The sequence below is a fragment of the Battus philenor genome, unplaced genomic scaffold (genome assembly GCF_028537555.1).
Source record: "Battus philenor isolate CCGP_79_NKW_IND1 unplaced genomic scaffold, ilBatPhil1.0.hap1 SCAF_15, whole genome shotgun sequence".
NCBI lineage: Eukaryota > Metazoa > Arthropoda > Insecta > Lepidoptera > Papilionidae > Battus > Battus philenor.
This window is the reverse complement of record NW_027181677.1, coordinates 1,317,487-1,339,583: the sequence shown is the minus strand read 5'-3', so window position 1 is coordinate 1,339,583 and position 22,097 is coordinate 1,317,487. Positions and strand designations below refer to the sequence as shown.

The 22,097-nt window shown below is 39.6% G+C and overlaps 2 protein-coding genes across 2 annotated transcripts in view; one reads left to right on the top strand and one right to left on the bottom strand.

Moving 5' to 3' along the window:
- LOC137918655 (Ig-like and fibronectin type-III domain-containing protein 2) overlaps positions 1-22,097 on the top strand; it is a 174,240-nt gene that overhangs the window by 53,024 nt on the left and 99,119 nt on the right. The window lies entirely within an intron of this gene.
- Positions 2,242-4,776, bottom strand: LOC137918974 (uncharacterized). Its single transcript, XM_068761930.1, has 3 exons — positions 4,645-4,776; positions 4,421-4,579; positions 2,242-4,341 (listed from the first exon to the last, which is right to left on the bottom strand). Exons 1-3 carry the CDS (start codon positions 4,774-4,776, stop codon positions 2,242-2,244), a joined length of 2,391 nt encoding a protein of 796 aa, XP_068618031.1.

Here is a 22,097-nt window from a genome sequence, read left to right as displayed (position 1 = left end):
CGGCTGTCCAAAGTGAGGCCGAGGTACTTCATGTACCGCCCCACCGTGACATCGTGCCCACCGACGCGAACGCGCGAGTCGGGAGGTTCCCTCGTTCGAGGCAACCGGTGGAACCATAGCGCCTCGGTCTTGTTTGGCGCTATTTCCAACCCCAGCCCGCGTATTTTAGCGACGACGACTTCCGTCCCAAGCTCGGCGAGCTCCCTGGTCCTCTCGAAGTTGTCTCCGCTGGCGACTACCAGCGTGTCGTCGGCGTAACAAACGACGCTCACGCCGGCGGGGAGACTGACTTGCAGAACCGCATCGTACGCGAGGTTCCACAAGAGTGGTCCTAGGACCGACCCCTGCGGCACCCCGCGCTTGATCTCCCTCCGGTTACTCCTTCCGTTTTGGTCCATGTACACGATGTACCTGTCTCGCAAGTAATCGCCGATGACGCCTCGCAGGCAGGGAGGGACCTCATGCTGGATCAGTCCCTCCCTTATCGCATCCCAGGGCAGTGAGTTGAAAGCGTTGACGATGTCGAGGCTTATCGCCAACGCTACACCACCCCGCGACACGGCCTGCTCCGACAAGGACCGAACGCGCATGATCGCGTCCACGGTCGAACGCCCTCGACGGAAGCCAAACTGGCTGTCGGCAAGATCGGGGCCGACGCGAGACAGATGCTCGCCGATACGAGCGGCAATTATCCTTTCGAACAGCTTGCCGCACTCGTCCAGCAGGCATATGGGACGGTACGCAGAGGGAGATTCTACGGCCCTGCCTTCTTTCCTCAAGAGGACCAATCGTGCCTCCTTCCAAGGCGTGGGGAACGTTGCTCGGCGGAGACAGCTCGTGAAAAGCTCCGCCAGTTTACCCCCCAAAGACGCCAGACTAAGTACCCAGACCCGACCCGGTATTCCGTCGGGCCCCGGCGCGGTGTTTCGCGCTCTGAGACGGCTCACGGCTCGATCCAGCTCCTGCGCCGTTACCCTCGTCTCATCCGTCCACTCCCACGGCTGTGCCGGGGGGTGCGCGGAGGGACTTGACCGATCTTCCGGAAAAAGAGTATCTACTACCCTCCTCAGAAAGACCGGTTCTAAGGTCTCCGTCGTCGGGGGCATCCATGGCCGGAGTTTTCCCAGCACTATTCGGTATGGACGCCCCCACGGATCCCTGTCGAGTCCCTGCAGGAGCTCGACCCAACACCGAGCCTTGGCGCCAGCTACCGCCTTTTGCAACGCCTTTGTAGCCGCCCGGTACTCCCTGTACAGTCTGGCCATCTCCTCCTCCGGAGCTTGCCTTCGCCTCCTTCGGGCTCGGGTGTACCGGCGGCGGCTCAGCAAGCAGACCTTGCGGAGTTCCGCAATTTCCGCCGACCACCAGTGCACCCCCCTGCGCTTGGGACGACCGGCCCGGGGCATCGACGCGTCGCAAATTTGCGTCAATATCTCCCGGAACCAGTTCGCTCCCCTCTCCGGTTCGGACAGAACCTCTTCGGCGTTCGGCCAATCGGCGACGCAGGCGGCGGCCTCTAGCCGGTCTTTGTCTAGCCGCTTCAAACACCAGCGTCGCGTAGTGCTGCCGTCACGGCCGCCAGAGTCAGCGACGGGCCTGCGGATCGCAACATCGAAAACGATGTGGCGATGGTCAGAAAGAGTGACCACCTCCTCTGCAACCCGCCAGCCCGAAAGCATACGCATTGCAGCGGGAGTCGCCCATGTTAAGTCCACGACCGACTCCCCCTGCCAGCGCACGCATGTGCTGACGGATCCCCTGTTGACAAGTCGGAGATCCAGTCCGGCCGCCCACTCCAAGACGGTGTCTCCCTTCGGATCGTCCCTGGTATTCCCCCACGCCCTGTTGTGGGCGTTAAAGTCTCCAAGGACGATCAACGGACAGGGGAGGCAGGCCGCAGCGCAGTCCGCCACCCTATCCAGGTACTCCTCGTAGTCGGCGCGAGACCTGCTGGGAGACACGTAGCAGCCTATCATGGCCAAGGGACCCCATTTAACGGCGACATAGCCCTGTCCCTTGGATAATAAGGTGCAGGGTGGGGTACCCTCTCCGCCCCTCCAGTAGAAAGCTACGGACCCTGAGTCGTCGCCGAACCAACGAGGATGGTCAGGCACGTTATAGGGCTCCGCTACTACTGACAAGGCAACCCGAAACTCGTCGACGGTCTGCATCAGCAAGTCCTGAGCATTCCGGCAATGGTTCAGGTTACCTTGGAGGACTCTGAAGGGCGGGAATAGAGGTCTAAGCGACCTCCATGTCCGAGCTTACGCCCGGCGCTGCGGTCGGTGCCGCTGCGGCCGCCGTGCTGGTGGTCGCAGGCGGAGTCTTTTTACTCCTCCTGCCTTTACCCGGCGTTGGGCCGCACCTCTTACCCAGCCGGTGGTTGGAGGGCAACCCAAGGTCTGAGCACAGAGGGCATTTGAGTGCGGATGACACGCACTCTATTGCCTTGTGCCCAGACTCGCCACATGCGAAACACCGCATGCTCCGGTTTACAGAGTTGGGACACCTGGCGCCGACGTGTCCCTTCTCCAGGCACCGGAAGCAGTGCATGGGTCTGGGTTCCAGGGGTGCCACCCTCACCGAACCCCAACCCACACGCACGCGCCCCGCAGTCACCAGAGCATGGGCCACCTTGACCGGGCACCGCAACCAGCAGGTGCCCATGCTCGTGTTTGTTCGGTGGACGTCCCCGACCTTGACGTCGTCCACCGAACAGCCGCCCGCCTCTGCCACTGCTTCCGCGACCTCGCCCGGACTGACGGCGTCGTCGAGGTCCCTCAAGCGGATTTCGCTCGTCTTGACGGGGCGGCTGATCTTAACCGCCACATCGCGAAGGACCTCACGCATCCTCGCCGCGAGGTCGTCTGCCTTTCGGCCACAGTCTTCTCCACTGATCTCCAAGAGGAGCGCTCCAGTCAAGGCACGTTTTTGGCGCAGAGCCTCGATGCCGAGGTCCGCCAGCCGTATTCTTGCCTTCGCCGCCTTTACTACCTCTGCATAGGTGGAGGTGGAGCCTTCCGGCAGCGTAACCGTCACGGCCGCCGTAGTGGGAGCTCGCTTCGCCTTCTTGGTCCCGCGGCTCCTGGGTGCGGCAGGCGGTTTAGCACTCGGACGAGGCACGGGCCGTGGCGCCGACCTGGGTTTTCGGGCAACCTCAGCCCAGGTGTTCCGGGTCGTGATCGCCGACGCTGCCGGAGGCGGTGCTGTCACGGGAGGCAGTTCCGGCACAGGAGGAGGCGCAGTCTTCCTCCTGGGGCGCCTAGACCGCCGCGGTCGCGGCGGCTGCGATGCCGGCGGTGCTTGTGGAGGCTGCGGCGGTGCGATCGGCTCGGAAGGGACGGTCGACTGAGTCGGACGCGGTCCAGTCCTACTGGCGGCCAACGGCGGCCTTATTGCCCTGTCGGGGAACAGTTTGGCCTCGAAGGCAGCCAGTTTCGATTCGATGAGGGCTCCAATGCGATGCATGAGCCCCTCTTCGGTAGACGCGGACGTCCTTGGCACTGGTGCTGGCCGGGCCCGCGGAGGCGCGGGGGCAGCTGCCTTGGCCTGCTCCGTTGTAGCACTACGGACGCGACGAAGCTCCATCGTGAGGCTTTCCACTTTCGCAGAAAGGCTGGAAAGCTGAGAACGCAATTCTGCGTTTTCTTGCTCTAACTTCTCGACGGTGGAGTCGCCCGCCGTCCTGCGCGACATCTCCTCCAATGCTGCCTTGACGTTCCGCGCAGCGAGCCTCAGGCTACGCACGTACGTGCCCTTGAGGTTGCTGGACCGGTCCGTCACCTTCTCGATAGCCAGGAGGTTGGTCTCTGCATATTGCCGGGGATCAGCACATGCTCGCAATTCGCGAGCCAACTGCTCCTGACTCGGGAGCCCTTTCTTCGACCTAGTGCGCAATGGCTGCACAGAGGGGTCGAAGAGTCCCTCCTCGTCACTGTCGGTTCCGCCGACCGTCTCCGTGCCCTCGGTCTCCTGGGCAGAATAAGCCGCATATTTTGCGGCCACAGCACCAGGGCTCGGAGGCTTGGCCTTTCTCTTACCGGCCCTCGAGAACGCGCCAGGGCCGACCGATGCGCGAGAGGCGTCTGATCCGCCGTCGCTTTCTCCGACCGTACTAATCGCCAAACCGGCGGAGCGCATAGATCGCCCGCGCTTATCACGTACTGAGCCTGATGGACGGCCCGGCACCTCCGGCTCTTTAAAATTTTGGGCCCCGGATGTTAAGGGCCCAGCGGCAGACGCTGAAGCGTTGCCGCGACGCAAGTTTTTGCCCCCCCCAGATACGGCGGGGCTGCCTGGGCAAGGCCCAGGGGTGGATTCTCCAGCATCGCTGGTACCACCCTGGGGAAAATTTGTTTTTTTAACTGCGTCCATTATTTTTTTTTTCCTTTTAAGGGTGAGGTCCCTTCGCGCTTGTGACTGAACTCCCTTCCAGCCATTCATCCCGTCGGCACGGTCCAACCTTGGGATTAGGGTTATTTTTGAAGAGGTTTTCTTCCTCGCAGCTCCGTACAGGTACGGAGCCCCCGGTCCCTACTGGGATTACGGGTTGTCCGGTGTCGGCAGAAGCCGAGTGCACCTGGCACATCACCGCACTGGTCACATCCTCTGTCCCATCTCTTAAAGATGGGTACGGGATGCTACCTCAAGCCTGAGCGGCTCGTCTCTCGGACTGTTCAGTCCTTGGCCGTTTCTCGGTTCTGGGAAGAACCGATGGTACGCCCCTAACCCTGCCAGTTTTGGTCCACGCCGGAACATGCCCAATACCACCCACATCTGGGTGGCGCTCCCCCATCCGCCACCCGGGGGACGCGCCCGATGGAAGGTCTGGCAACTCCACACGGGAACCTAACCTAACCTAACCTAACCTAACCATATATATATTTAGAGGCGACAACACTACTATGACTGAAATAATGTTAGTGTTGCCAGAGTTTCTAACATTTTACCAACATAAATCTAAAAACTTAGTCAGAAATAATTGTTAAATTCATTATTTTATATAATTTATTAACATTCCGATAAAAAAAACAACTGATCTTTTATTATAGTTAAAAGCATTTTAAATTCCAAATTAAACAATCGACTAATTTCAAAGATTCGTCTGTTCGTTTATAATGGAAAAATGCGTTCAAATTCTATTTTCCGTAGAACTGCTCTTTACAGATTGGACGTATTTTAAAAGATTTATCAAGATTCAATAAAAACCTTAGTTAAATATCTTTCGTTCGAAAAACTCACGCCCGCCTTTATAATCATCCCGTGAACGTGTCTTTGACGATCTCAATTAATGCAAACGACAATAATTCGTTTCACCGACATCCATTATATTTTATTTTCGTTAAATTTAACGTTTTTTATTATATTTAAAACGTTAACAGCGAATAGAATATCACGATTGACAATTTTAAAAAGAGTTTTTCTTTTTTTTTACCAATATAGATGGACGCCCATGCAAGGTATAGACCTGCTTTCAAAATCGCCTTGATTGTCCACATCCAGCTACTTCTTGCGACCTTAAAAATATCGACGGTCCACGGCCACTGCCACTACAGACGGGCACTCTACATTTACATCATTTTTTTTTTACATGAATTTGAAATATTACACACCACTAGCATCCACTTATAGGAAGTTATTATATAACAATTATTAACCATTTCCACTCCAAGGCTGTTATGTAGCATCGATAAAATTTTATTGAATTACTAGCTGATCCCGCAAACGTTGTTTTGCAAAAAAAATTGATATTTTAATTTACAAATAAAAAATAAGGGTTGATCGTAGAGGGGTGAAAATTTATGGTTGTATGTATTTTTGTATGCTGTATCATAAAAAAATAAAAACAAAAAAAAAAAATTTTAAGTGTGTACAACCTTTATCACTTAGGGGTATAGAAAATAGATAGTAGCCGATTCTCAGACCTACTGAATACGCATATTAAATTTGGTAAAAATTAGTCAAGCCGTTTCAGTGGAGTTCAAGTTCGAACACACAGAATTTTATATATTAGATAGTATCTTGCCATTCTAGAATATGTTTCATTAGTTGGTGATTCAAACATTTTAGTAAAAAAAATCTTTCCTGTTTTAATATTTTCCGCAAAAAGAAGTATTACACCATGTCGAGTATCACTCGACAGTGGAGCATGTGGAACAAAATCAGTGTCGAGTGACACTCGATATTGGAGTGGAAAGGATTAATTTGACTGTCGTTCGACATTTCAGTCATAAACACCTATTGACACAGACCTACCTTATAGATATGAGAGGATATTCAGTAATCGCCACACTTGGCAGGTAGGTTGGCGATCACAGTGTTGTATTATGGTACCTAGAAGCTACTGCGCATCTATGGAAACATGTTTATGGGCATTGACAATCCTATATAATTAAAACACAAAGTGCTTATTATGTAAGAATTTATCACGGAAATCAAACTGGCGACCGATGATCGCAAGCCTCAGTTATTTACCGCTGAGATACCACTGCTCCAATAAACAATAATTCACTTTAATATGTAGCGATTCGAATTTTGAAAACGGCTTATCTTACTATATTTTTATTACGATAGTCTACGAGGTGTGTTCAAAAATATCGTTAATTTTGAATCTTCGCAAGTTACGTATATTCGAATTTCGATTTTTTTTTGTGGCGTTATGTTGGTACATATGTCTCTCACTTATGCTGATAGGTTCGGCCATTTTTAATGTTCAGTTAATTGTTGACAGCTGCTTTGCTTGAACGTGTTTTGGTTCGTCTTCGATTTTTACCTATTCAAAAGAAATGGAACAAAGAACCTGTATCAAGTTTTGTGTGAAAAACGAAATTAAGTGCGCGGATGCTTTCCGAACATTGACTGTGGCACACGGAGAAGTTACTTTGGACAAAAGCAACGTTTATACATAATTTGGCAGCGAACAAACTATACATTCATCTCTTTAAAGCTTTCATAACATATGACTAATTCTTCTACATAAAAAATGTTAACAAAGTTAGCTAGCTAAGGTTACATTGCGCAGTAAAAATGTTCAAACAGATAATTTACATAACTATAGCACCGATGTATACCTAAAACCTCTTAAATTATTTTAAAAAGCAACAAGATGTTTTTATGGTACACAGAGGACGTTGATGTTCATTTCTGGACACTTATTTGTGAGTAGTGACGATGTTATAAAACCAATTTACAACACGCGTGCGTGCGTGTGCGTGTGCGTGTGTGTGTGTGTGTGTGTATGTATTTGCGCATATGTGTGGTTCTAATGGAATTTAGAATCTATACAAAGTTGAATGTAATGCATTGTGCGGTATAACATTAAATAAACAATAACCAATTCATTTCAACCTCTAACGTCCATTCGTCTAGCCGACAATTCCAAATGGTGTACATAATACACATAAAGGCGGGAATTTGTGTCTGGTAGAGACAGCTTTGGCTATTCTGTTACACTTTATCACTGCAACTGGCGCAATAAATGCGAATATATTTTACTTTAGAACATTTTCATTGCGTTCGCATTGAAACATTGATAGCTTGTAGATTCTATTAAAGTTAATTTTTAATAAAAGTGACAATTATTGATATTTTTTTGAATAACGCTTGTTTAAATAATAAGTACTTCTTTCTTTTGTGGCAACGGCGTAGATGATATTCAGCCAGTTTTGCACAACGACGATTTCGGCTAATGACGACATTTTATTTATTATAATTATTAGAGAGACTCAATCCTCATTTTCATCAGATTTATTTGAATAAAAGACAGAAATTAAATATTTTTTTAAAGTTACTTTTAATTATTAAAGTGCTATTTTTTAATTTGTACGAAAGGCAATAGACTTGATGACATTCAGCCAATTTTGCACGTCGTTGATTTCAAACCAACATCTGTTTATATGCTCATTTTGGAGATTTAGATATTTAACTATTTATGAACGCTATTTTTAAGTCTATTTTGGATAAAAGAAAAACTGATTGATGTTTTACTTAATGTATTACGAATTATTGGAATGTTTTTTTTTAATTGAGCGAAAGGCAATGGGCTAGATGATATTCAGCCAGTTTGTAAAACGTTGACATCAAAATAATATCAACTTTGTGCACGTTTTCGTGATATCGACATTTTAATATAGTAACTAATTGTTTCGCTAAATTTAAAGAGCTCCTTCAGAGACCTCATACTAACTATATTTCTACAAACCAAAATCCAAAGAGGTATTTTATGGATTAGTAGATGTAACATATATTTCAGAGTTTATATGCGTGTTAATATACCTGTACAGTAAAAAATAAGACTAATTATAATCGGTATGTCAATCTTTAAACACTATTTTAACATTAATCTTCTTGTATGTTTGTATATAAATATAATTCTTCGAAAAAAGTAAAAAAAAAACTCTTTATATACACAAATAAATAGACATAAATACATGTTCAGAATATGTACTTCTTTTAACAGTATAGCCATTTTTTGTTAGACGTCACGTATATATTGAATAAGTTAGTGATTCTCGCTATGAATTTACACTTGTGTTCCAAACGTGAGAGTATTATAAGAGATACAACAATAACTATTCTTTTTGTTGAAATCGACGCCAATAACATTGCAGGATGTAATAGTTTCGTCGAAATAACACAAACAATTCGATGTATCAGCCTATTGACACCTACTTCAAGGTACAGACCTCCCCCAAAGAGATCTATGGGGGATATATTATAATCGCCACACTTAGCAGGCGGGTTGGCGATCGCAGTGAGGAGCTATAGTACGCAGACGACGCTGCTGCTTATACTATGAAAACCTGTTTGTAAGCAGTCGTAGTAGTATTCATTACATAAGATTGTAAGCCGGGAATCGAACCCGCGATCACAAGTCTCAAACCGTACCGCGAAGCTAGTACTGCACAACAATCAGAGACTGTTACAAAAATATTATGACCATAATAAAATATATCATAAAACCAAGAACTCTAAGTACAACCATTGTGAGTGGATATAAAACGAGAATAACAGCTTTACAACAATTTCGACATAAAAACAACAATGTAAACCCGATTATTAAATAATTACAAATTGAATTAATAATTTGAATCGACTATACAATGATGAAATTCAAATTTAAAAATATTGTTACACAATTTACACGCAATTCTGAATCGTCAATTATCTTATACAAATACATTATTAAAAAGTCTATGTAGTCTAATAATAATATATGTATAATAATAATAGGTAGACTCTCCCTCTAATTAATAAATAATAATATTGAATAGAACTTAATCTCGTGAAATCAATGAACCCAAATAAATGGGAGTATCAAGGCGAAAGTGGTTAACATACATAAGCCAATAGGGAAGTTGTTCTCGAAGGGCAGTTCAATAGAACAGATGGCCGCTGGAGAAGATTCTGGAATGGAAACGAAACAGCAGAGGAGGGTGTCCAATAAAAGGGGGATAAACGACCTTTTTAAGGTTGTCCTAATAATGGAGGCATCCAATCAGTTCTATTGGATACCAGTGGAAGAGGCTTTTGTTGCACCGGAAATTGTCAACTAGCGTAGACCATCTCTTATGTTACTATCAGTATAATTCGTATAAACTTGTATATTATTAATTTCAATACGTAAACCGGAACTACAGGGATATATACATGATTGTATGTATCTTACAGTCCGAGCACGTATCATATCTTATTTCGTTGAAATAAACGCTTTTATATATAAAGCAAATATATAAATGGAATAAAATGTAACAATATGAAACCCATAGTAATAAGGAAGGAATAATTAGCTACGGTATAGATAAAAAAACAATAAATAATTAGTGGTTAAGAAAAATGTAAAAAAGTAGAAATGATAGTATATGTAACCAATATATAAGAACTCTGTCATTTAGCGGTACAGGATTACAGGTGGCTGAAATGAAAAGATGATGTTGACGAGGAAGACGACAGCCAAGAGTGATCCAGATAGCGTATTCATATACGTACAAAGAGTATTTACTATTTACACGACCCTAAAACATTGACAGCGATCACAAGATGGCGTTCGAATTCGAATCGACGTTCGAATTCAAATTCGAACGCTCAAGAATGATTTAAAAAAAAGTATAATGGCAATAGTGGCCAGTGATACAAATCGTGAACGGTACAGCCATTTTCCTTTTCTCCTTCATTTAACAAATGTCGGATATATTAGATAATCTTATAATAATCGGAAATAGACGGCATTATTTGCAAATGAATGAATTTCGTTTCTTATCAACCTTTCAGTACATTTACTTTGAAAGATTTAATAATTCATTTCTGCAATCCGAAAGGGTTTAAAGGTATGAATACATTTCGGTCGCAATGGTAGACATCACAGATATCTATTTTAATTTGCTTATGGAAGCTCTAATGATTTCTTATAATTAACACATTAAAAGCGGTGGATCGAAAGTTTTCTAGGTGACGCGGCGACCAACCCGCCTTTTTTTCGTCCTAGAGCAAGCGATATTTTGTGTATCATAAAAAAATTTAAACTTGAAAAAGTTTATTTAAACTCTTGAAACTACAAGTAATATTAAAAAGGAACTAAACATCAACTACAAAAAAAAATTTTAAACTACATATTTATTACAAACTTCTAGTATTTTAGTTGATAACACTCGACACAGTGAAGCATTGCAAAACTAACATTTGAAGAAAGTCAACTTTTATTTTTTATGTGCCGCAGTTACTACGCAGTTTCGTTTAGCATAAAGCTTTTTGCCTTTATTTTCTGAAATTTATAATCTGGATTGTGTTTTTTTGTTGTCTAGAAAAAGATGTCCAGCCGGATCAATTTTATATCGAGAAGTCCGTAGTGCAGAGTTAGATGTACCAGGTTGTGGCTGATAAATGTCCATCAGTTCCAGATCTTTGCGCAACAAAGACTCCCACATTTAATGTGTTTATACAGAAATTAAAACTTTTATGCGTATTTTGGCGAATGAATTGTAATATGCCGATGCAGTAGCATCGAAATTTTCTATTCTCACCAGCCGTCGACGCTCATTAAGTTCTGAAAATTAATATCCCAAGTTAAAATTTAACGGTTTAACTTGTCCGTGTACTTTATTACAGCCAACAGCTGCGACAGTTTTTGAATTCTTTAAACCAGTTGTACGCAACCTTTTCCCATCTACGGCACATTAAAATCTTTCCCAGAATTTCGCACAAGGAAAGCGTGAATGTGACTTGCTACAAATACAAAACATGTATAATGAAAAATTGTAATATTTAAATTTATTAGTTTTTTACGCGGAACATTTGTACATCCAACCTTTGGCATATCAGAGCACCACAGCACATCAATTGCGGAACACTGGTTTATGTTATTAAGATTTAACTTGCAGAATAATGCCAAAGAAACTCGTGCAATGTTAAAATTAGTTTATGGTAATAATATGTTGACTTTGAAGATTGTTTACAAATGTAAAAAACATGTAAAGGTTGGTAAAAATGATTCGATCAAACAGTCTAATAATTCTAGAGTTTGCTACAACGTTTGCGAGATAATATACTAAGAAGGAATCCCGGAATATAGGCCAACGGTGGTATTTTTTATACCGTTTTGAACTGATAAATTACTCCAGTATTATCAGCTTAATATGGGACATCCTGTATTTTTGTATTGTTTAATTCTCAAAATAATATTAATAATCGGCATCAGTTTAAATGACAACTTGTTCTCTGCTTAAAAATTGTGAACTTAGTTGTGATACGATAAGAATGCGGCGAAGGAAAATAGGCGATGTGTGGAAGGATTGTGAATAAAAGAAAAGAGGGTATAAAAATGTGAAGAACGAAAGAAGATAGAGTAAAAGAACTTCTGAAGAAGACAGAAGGGAACGCTTATAAAATTATTTGAAACAAAAGTCTCTGTTATAGATTTAAGATATGGTCAAGGTTAACAATGTTAGGTCAGGTTAATGTGTAACATAGGGGATATGTCTGCCGCTTGTTTTACTTGACTCGCACAGCCTTTTGTAGGCTTTTGTTTAAATATTAATCAATAATTTGGTAATTTCCTGTTACAATAACAAAAAATATTCTAGTCATTTTTATATCATTAATCGCTACAGTTTTCAAAATATGTATTTTTATAATTTTTTCAACATCCTTTACAGGTTGAATTTCGAATAATAAAAATTTGAAAATGGAATTATTGAAAACTATTTTTTTTTATTATTAATAAGGACATAAGAACTGTCTCTTTGACCAAAGTATGTTCCAGTGCCACGGTAACGTGACATTTACGTGACTCGGAAATCGCTAGTACCGTTGCGATACTTTCTTCCGTAGCTCGTGTGTGGTCCAAGTGATGACAATACAGCGGGGAATGATAATTCCTCTTTTTAATTTTTGCGTAATAGATCTTTAAATGGTTATTCGTATAATTTAATGTTATTTAAAGTTATTAATTAAATTATTTATTATTGTGGGAGTTAAACTACGTCATCATCAGCGATGAATATGGGGAATCTCACGACAGGGTTTTTAATATACACGTCGGACGAAAGAGGGCGCTCTACAATATTTCTCTGTGATTGGCTAACGGTTTTTAGTGATTTAATATTATTATCGCTATAAATATAATACCCGATAATGCTGTGGACCATTACACATACACATACATTACAACAAATGCTATTAGTAGTTATATATGTTAATATATAACTACTAATAGTTTTATCTATTTAAAATCACTCTGTATATAGTAGTATAATTTATGTGAAAATATAAAATTATGAAAATTATGAATTTTTTTATTGGTAAAAAGTTCTATTTTAAAACTTTGTCTTTTTAAATATTTTAAAACTGTTCAATTTAACTACTTTCAGTGCCGTCAATGTGTTAGACGAAAAAGTAAATGATTTGAATGAGAAATCGCGATATGCTATCGCTTGGGCCACAGACATAACCATAATTCACGACAGCCCGAGTGACGGTCACGCGATTCTTACGCAACAAGGAAACATGTCGCTTGCATTCCGAACACAGGTGTACCATTTTTTCTAATTGTCCGTACATCCGTACATCTTACGTAAACAAGGCATAGGCATTGTACGGAATAATTTACGGTAATTATTTTTAAATTCAAATTCAAAATATCTTTATTGTAGCAGCCATTTACGGGCACTTTTGTATCGCTAATTATTATTAATATTATAAATAGGTTTGTGTTCAGCCAACAGTAAACTACCAACAGCTCGAAAAGCTCAACAGTTGCTCTTTTTAAACGAAATTTAACAATGTTTAATGTGTACATTATAATATCAACACTACTAATGAGGCAATGAACCAAGGATACACATTTCGAATACACACAGCAAATGTTTTCTAATTGTCATCGTTTCAGAATGTTCCCAGCTGGACTTAGACCCTTGTTTGATATAGAATTGTACTAACTCAGAGTTCCCTAAACTTTTTTGTGTCGTAGACCCCTTGCCATGTTTTTCCGTGTTGGGTAGACCCCCTACTTACCTGATATTGATTTCATGTAAATTTCTAACTGTAGTGAAGTTTAGTGTTAAAAGCTTAAAGTAAAAACAAATGTTAAATTATACATTTATTATTATAATTGAATTTAAATTAAAACTACTCAAAATAAAATTTTGTATCTGTTATGTAAAATATACGTAAGATTAAATAAACATAAAATTAACTATAAATAAAATAACATAGGCAATAAGTCAATATTTTTAGTGAGAAGGATGAACCTGATGCTTTAATAAGAAATTATCAACATTTGGCGTCAATTTTGTAAGGGTTCATCTTAAATCTCCTCGGCTAATGATGTCCAGTCTGTTTCTTTATATTATTATTTATAAATAATGTAAATGTTTTGGATATTATAAGACAGTATGATGTAAGAAAATAGGTACTATCAGTGTATGTGTTGAGATCCACTACCGTGGACCCCCATTTTCATTTCATGGACCCCCAAATTTTTTTTCGCTGACGTAAACCTCTTGCAGGTTGTCATAGACCCCTAGGGGTCGATATAGACCACTTTGGAAATCATTGTACTAACTTTCTGGACTTTCTGGACTGGAATCTTTTTGGACCAAAATCCATGTAGTGCGTTAGCTATTTGAATCCAATTTTACTGAATCGTGGTGTCTAAAAGAAGAATGTAAACGCATCGATGTATTGAAAGTATGGCGGTAGAGAATAATATTGGAGATAAACTTGAAATCATAGGCATACTAATGTCTTTCTTCACCAGGAGCTCAACAACAAGCGACGTGTCTCGCCAATTTTTCCCACGCATTTTTTTTTAAATTTGCCAAGGAATGTGCCAATGAAAACGAGAGTATTTTTATTAATACATACAATACCAAAACAAAATACTTAATAATAAATATGTACACACATGTGTGTATATATATATATATATATATATAGGGAATCGAACCTAAACATAACCTTAAACGAATTATGTAAAAATAGTCCGTCTTTAATATGCGAGGAGCTGTGATAGGCCTAAAAAACGAGGCTATACACATATATATATTGCGTACAATTATAATATTTATTCACAATTCAAAATTTTTAGCATTTGTTAGTAAAGTGACCTTTCATATCACCAGACAACAAGCTCACAGACTACTAGTCATAGAGCTCTCTACTTTCTCTACGAGATAGAATCAGAAATGAGAAAATAAATAAACCAACAATAAAATTCAGGACATAATCCAGTGGATTATCAAGTTGAATAAAGACCACGTACCTGAGCAGCGAAGGAAGTCCACCCATAAGATAAATGGATGACGTTCTAAGGTCCTCAAAAAACACTTGATGCAAACTGATTCTAACCGGTCTTGTTTGAAATCAATGGGAGAAGCTTATGTCCAGCTGTGGGCATCCTCTTACCGCAATGATGACGATGAAGTACCACGGCAAAAACAAATTCGTGAAGAAGGGACGAAACACGAATAAACTGTTGTTAAACAAAAGCGACAATGTTGTGAAAACTAAAAAACATGGAACTTATCGATCTCGTCTGATCGCGAACACGAACTCTGAACGCAAAGTAAACTTTAAAAGCAACGTTTACATTCAATCCAATGATCGGAAACCTAGCTTGGATAACGGCGATTTTGTCGCCAGCGTCAAATTGACAACATACATTGCGGACTTTGTTCGCGTCCACATTGAATACATCTGTTACAAGTGCTCTTTGGTTGAATAGTCCACGTATTCACACCGCAAAATGTCGAGACGGGTGCTTCTATCTGATGTTTGGAATTACTTATGTATATTTATATTTCGCACCGCAAATTGTCGTTTTTGACAATCAAAATCTTTTACAAAATCAGTTTCGTTGATTTAAGCTAGTAAGACAAACTATTTCTCTCGATACATTAGCAAAGTGTGGCGAGGTGGGATTCCAGTAAAAAGAGAGACGGCAGACAGACGGAACGGAGCGGCCGACACTTCCCCCCGTCTCGCTACGCGCATACCCAAGGCGCGGTATTGCGGTTTCGGTAGCACTATAAGGTTTTGTTAATTGGCCGCCGAGGTCTTAAGATTCTGGAGTGAAGATCATGGACCAACAAACGTAGCGTAGAACATCACCTGCAAGATGGATGGACGACCTAATTAAGGACATTGGATGAAGGCCTAATTAGATAGTCTGATTAGAAACTTGTCGTTAAAAAACAAGAATCTAATAGTCGGAAATTAGTCTGTTATTATCTGTGCTGCAGTGAAGCGCTACCGGTAGCATTTTAAAAAATAATAATTCTTATTAACCACTGACTTATGTCAAAGTGACATTTACTTAAGTGACATATATCTATGTGTAGATAGACGTAAGTAAAAAATGTTTATAACATGCTATTGACCTAAGCCTTTTGTTAAAAATATACCCAATTTTTAGACCACACGTGTTAAATAATTTATTTTTATTTACCACCCACTGTTGGATATTAAATTAGAAAATATATCAATTTAATAGAACATTAGTAGATTGTTTTTCAAATAACCGATCTTGGCCGTTATCGCGAGCGTAACTTATAACAGATCGGTCGATAAATTTCATTCATTACTTTCACCGATATTAAATTGATGGTGCGGTGTGAAGGTGCGTTTATTTGTTTGTTTTTTTGTTTAACGTGTTGTTTCTGGTTACAAAAAAGTAAATAAATGGTAAATATTATTCCAATTTATTTATTGGCAGAGTTATATTATTTTTGTTTTTTAAATGTTTACTTTGTTCAATTTTCTTTTTAAAAAGTAGTATTTTCGTAACCCTGGAGCCTATCTTCGATCTTTACATGGTTTGCTATTGAAATTCTTAATTCAATTTGCGGCGTTTCAATTTGCGTCGTGTTTTTTTGGAACGTAACCACGAGGTATTAGTGTATTAGTAACTCAGTGGCCAACACTTGCGATCGTAGGTAGCAGCTTCGATTCCCAAGATAGAATGTTATATAATGCACACTTTGTGCATCAAATATATGGTATTGAAACTGCTCACGAATGGTTTCCAGAGGATAGGCAGCAGCGTCCTCTGCATACCATAATACCAGACTGCGATCGTCTACCCGTCTACCCAGTGAAGCGATAGTGGTATATCCCTCCTTATATATCTTTGAGGGCGACCTATGCCTTGCTCTATAGGCAAAGCGACGTCATACGGCATTTTAATCCACGCAAATATTTTGTAATTTATAACTTTTAATTAAAACGAAATATATTTGTTTATTTATTAGTAATATGAAGTTATAAACAGTTGCCATAATTCACTAAACTTACATGACGTAATCAGACAATCCTCTCCAAAGTAGGCGGTTTGGTCACCCTATCAAATCGCCACTACATTACGTGGCAAGTGTCCGACTCATGCGAGAGAGGGGATAATATTTACGTAGATTAATTGTTTCCGTTTCGTCGAGCAGTGAAAACCTGTGAGACTTGCGATCATAGGTCGCGGGTTCAATTCCTGTGATACAGTTTTAAATAACTCACGCTTTGTGTGTTACATACGTACTGTCATAGCACACAAATAAGTTACCATATGATTATGGTATATCCCACATAGATATTTTCTGACCATTTGCTAATTACGTTTATTTTTATATACGGGTTATTGATATAATAAATAAAACGAAATGTTTCCTTTTCGTCTCTTTGCCACTACCTATTTTTTAATTTTATATACTTTATACATTGTGATCAAAAGAAGACGTTTTAAGAGCTCAAATTTGATAACAAAATCAAGTAAAACCAAGGTACAGAGGCAGATTCAAGGACGCACCATCTACGAGGCTCAGGGGCTAAAGAGCGTCCGTCGAACAACAGACACCCTCGGGCTGTATGACAGTGTCCAACATGCGGCGTCAGCAATATCACGTCACACACGTGCATGTATTGCACGGACGAGACTCAAGATGCGATCGCAAGGTTCATCGATATAGCGAATACGGCAACTGATTCTGGTGCACAACCTGAGGATGCCAATATAGAGTAGAGATGAGGAAGTGGTCGCACGAAACCTAATTTTAATAACTGGACATTGTTATGGCGTCATTAAAATAAATAAAGACATTTTGTAAACAATAGAAGAGCAATAAAGTTTCAAAAATATTAAACGTAAAGGTAAAAACAAAGGCACGGATGCTAATATCTGTGGAATATAGATATTAATAAAAAAAAAGAGAATCCATACGAGCAACCAGTTATTTATTTAGTTGTTTATGTACTACGACCTTTTAATATTATAATTAAGAGTCACTATAACAATGAAGTCTTCAAATTTGTTATTTTACGATATTAAAGAAATTATCACTTGTGCATATCAAGTTAAGAATATATATGAGAGTAAGATACGGACCAATATTTAGCCACTTCCGCACATGCAGTGGTAGTCGTGCAACAAAGTGCACCGCCCGCCAGCCTGCTGATAAATGCGTATGCGGCAAACAATGCGAATCACAACCGCCACCGCCAAATTACTCAACACGTGTTTCTCCCCTCCACGGGGCATGTTTAGGAGTTATGTTACACCGATCAGTGCCAAACACAGAGTCTGTCCTAAGTAATAAAAGGACTAGTATATAGCTACCTCCGCTATGTAGCAGTAGTCGTGCAATAAAGTACACCGCCCGCCAGTTCGCTGATAAATGCGCGTGCGGTAAACAATGCGAAACACAACTAGCACCGTTAATTCACTCTACACGTGTTTCACCCCTCCCCAGGGTATCCTCAGGAGTAATGTTACACCGACCAGTGTCAAACACCCAGCCTCGTGTGGGCCTCGCAAGTGACCTTATTGAAGTCACAACTGGTCCTTCTTCTTTTTTTCAGCCGATGGATGCCCACTACAAGGCATATGCTTCCCCTAAAGATCTCCACGATGATGGTTTTCCGCTGCTGGCATCCAGCGACTTTCTATCACCTTAATTATATCATCAGCCCAACTACTGGGGGGATCGAGGACATAGACTCACATGTCCTATTGGACATCTATATAGGACGTCTGAGTTCCGAACTGAATGTCCTACAGCGGAATGATGTGATAGAAGAAGTTATTCTTAATGAACTGCTGATCAAAGCATCTGAACTTAATAAAAGAAAAATCACAGTGATTGAATCCACGCATGAAAATATTACTTTTCTAATCGAACAGCTCTTCAGAAACTTCAAAAAGACTGTAAATTCCATGCAAATTAAATGTCTAATTATTTTATCATAAACATAATTGTCACAAAATAAACATTGAAGTTTATTATATAAAAAAATATATTTGTTGTGAAAACAGTACAATCTGTTCGCTACGTGCGGAAAACACATACGTAAATAAATAACCATATTTATTGCCACCTTATCAAATATTTCCGGATAAATCGCGTGTAAAACGGAAATAATTTACTGAATAAACCAAACAGTACATGAACACAATACGAAGAAAGGCATAACATAGCTTGAAGGTTATAAAGAGTTTTATATTTTTCCCCGCAGCCATGAAGTAGGGTTGCCAGTTTATGACACTTTACCCCAAATTGGCGAGAAAATTTTGTTACCTAGATACGATAGTATTTTTATAGCTGGAACAAAGACACGAGTTTTAGTAGTAATCTTTCTTTATCTAAAATGTTGCCATTTTTATGGAAATATTTCAGTGGATCAGATACGGTGTAAAACATTACTCTTATCGTATTCCTATCTCAAAAATTACCACAATATTTTTTAAACAGTAAAAAAGAAAACCATAACATCGATTACTTCTAAGAAGACATTACACTTTAGTTCACAGATTAAAAAGCGACTTCACTGTCGTTTGCGTTTAATTTCAATAAACACAGATTCCATTAAATAAATATTCTACGAAAATTAAATATATTCGTCTAGAAACACAAAAATAAATATGTTTAAACAATATTATTGGTCCTAATTTCCTCTATTTAATACTGCCAGGTTCAAAAATATTGAATCTATCGAAAAAATCCTGACAAAATACTCGACAAGTTACTTCTTTATAATGCCAATTGTACATTTTTATATAACAAATCTTCTATTTCTTACGTCAAAATCAACGTGATACTAAACCCCGGCATATTTGTCTCCTATATAATCTTTGACACAGTTTATTGATCAATGTTTATGTAAAATTTAAAAAGTTATATACTGTTATATATTGACGAAAGCAATCAAAATTAATATTTTTATTATTACGTAACACTAAAATTAAATATATTCATAATAATATGCATTAATGTAAAATTTTCTGATTAAAAACAATGAAAATTAATAATATATGCCCGTAAATGCATTAACAACGCCAATACAAGGGCGATGCGAAATTGGCGCGAATTAAGCGTCCGCCATGTTTAATGCCGCCATTGTGATGAGCGTCTGATTGGCTCTTCCGGCTAAATGCATGTTTGATTGTTCATTATTTCATAGCAGATGTTAAAAGTCAAGGTCTTCGCATGAGAGCCTTCGGTCACGTATAAATTGTTTTTTATTTAACTGTATTATATTATAAAATAAATTGAAAACAAGAGAGGAACTCTCACGGTGGCATACTGATAATAACAATGCGGAATAGTGTTTTTAAATAAGGAACACCTGCTTTTATTCTTCTGCTATGTATTTTATAATACTAATGATCAACTCATTCAGTATTTAGTTAAATAATTTTAGCTATCTGTCTAAAAATTTTTTTTTACTTTTTTAGAAACTGCTGAAAATGGCGCTAATTGTTCGACTGCGTCTTCTTGCGTATTCCAAGAATTATTTTTAAACATTTTCGCTTAAATAAGTTTCAATAAGCAATAAGTTTATATAACATGTAATTTGCAAAGTTGTTGAGCCCCGTTTTGCTATACTCATGTGATTTACACACAAAAGGCATCCCGGTCGGGTTCATTCGTTCGTTAGTTAAAACGTTGTTACTCTGGCTTTGTACGAGATTATGGGTTATTAACCCTTACATATAACAAAGTTGTGTAACAGGAAACACGTGTTTATGCTGAAACTAAACTATATTAACGATAATAATTACTTACATTTTAATATCAACTTTGATTGGATATACAGTGTGATTAGTTACAGGTATGTAAGCTTTTGGGGGTGTATATTGTTAGAAAAGAAGTTTTAAAGCTTTTACATCTATCTTCAATCACGCTGTATAAAATCATCACTCTGAAATTTAACATTAATTTATTGTTTCTATTGGAATGCAAAAAGTCAATAACTTCTAACAGTACAAAGCCTGCAGGGCCAGATAGTAAATAATAATTGATTGTGATATGTACAAACCTGAATTTTGAAAACGACTTTCTTTTATTATGTATATATATCTTATATATTTCTGATTTATGAAACGAGTGAACTTTGGATAGAGTGTAACATACATTAATTGACAGCAAATCAGTTATATTCACCTATATCTAATGACCTCATATAACTTCGCAGTTATATGAGGTCATTAGATATAGGTGAATGAATTAACGGCGGTAGTTGTGTTTCGCATTGTTTACCGCACGCGCATTTATCAGCGGGCTGGCGGGCGGTGCACTTCATTGCACGACTACTGCTGCATAACTGAAGTAGCTATATTAGTCCCTTTCTTACTATCTTTAACCGTCAAACTAGAAATAATAGAAATATAAATATTTTCATAGAATTGGTTAAATTGATAATTTACACAATATAAGGCATGAAGATACACAACAGAATCTCTATTATAACACACCGTGTTCTAAAGCTCTCTTTATAATATAATAACTTACAAATAATCTCCAAGTTAAATTGATTATGGATTCATATGACAATTCGTCACAAGATAAACACAAACCGAACATTTACAAATTGATTTAGAGGTACGCAGTGAATTTAGTATTCATATTTATTTACGCAAACACACACAATTTAAATCATAATTGCTGTTTGTAGTGAACACAAACCATACTGTTTATTATGTTTGACTGAACATACAATTATATATATGATTAAATATGTCGCGTTAACATAATATGTCACTGAACAAAGCTAGTTTTCATTTTAATATTATTATAGCAATCGCAAAAGCGGGAGTTATTCTTCGTTAAAAAAAGCGTGTACTTCTATAACAAATTTATAACAAGTGTCTTGCCATTAAACTTCAATGGAACTTTAATAAACTAATAAAATCACAGTAAATTAGAAAGATGTATTCACACTGACCAGTCGAAGTAAATACTCCAGATAGTACTAGAGTCAATTTAACTCTACTACAAGAGAGAGAAGTGAAAGAGAGTCAATTTAATACTACTACTTTTGTAGTGATTCTATATAACCTAATATACCTAATATATTATATAAAATAATAACTAATATAAGTAAATTTTTAATGTTAAGAAAATATTTTACTCAAAAATGAAAATGTCGGGATGGAACGGAAGGCTTTTAACATCAGTCTGTTTAAGAATCATAGCGAGCATATTCTTAAATGATGATGATGATGATGATGATGAATCACTACAAACAAATAGTAAGCTGTGGTAGTCTAGCGATAAAGGAATAAGCATTGCGATCTTAGGACCCAGGTTCGTTTCGCTACATAAATACGAGAATCCCGGTGG

What these genes read in the sequence shown, in the direction of transcription:
- LOC137918974 (XM_068761930.1), bottom strand. Translation starts at nt 4,776, where the DNA reads ATGTGGGTGGTATTGGGCATGTTCCGGCGTGGACCAAAACTGGCAGGG. An exon ending in ACGAGCCGCTCAGGCTTGAG is followed by an intron (nt 4,580 to 4,644) that starts GTAGCATCCCGT and finishes GTGATGTGCCAG; the next exon opens with GTGCACTCGGCTTCTGCCGA. An exon ending in AATGGCTGGAAGGGAGTTCA is followed by an intron (nt 4,342 to 4,420) that starts GTCACAAGCGCG and finishes AATTTTCCCCAG; the next exon opens with GGTGGTACCAGCGATGCTGG.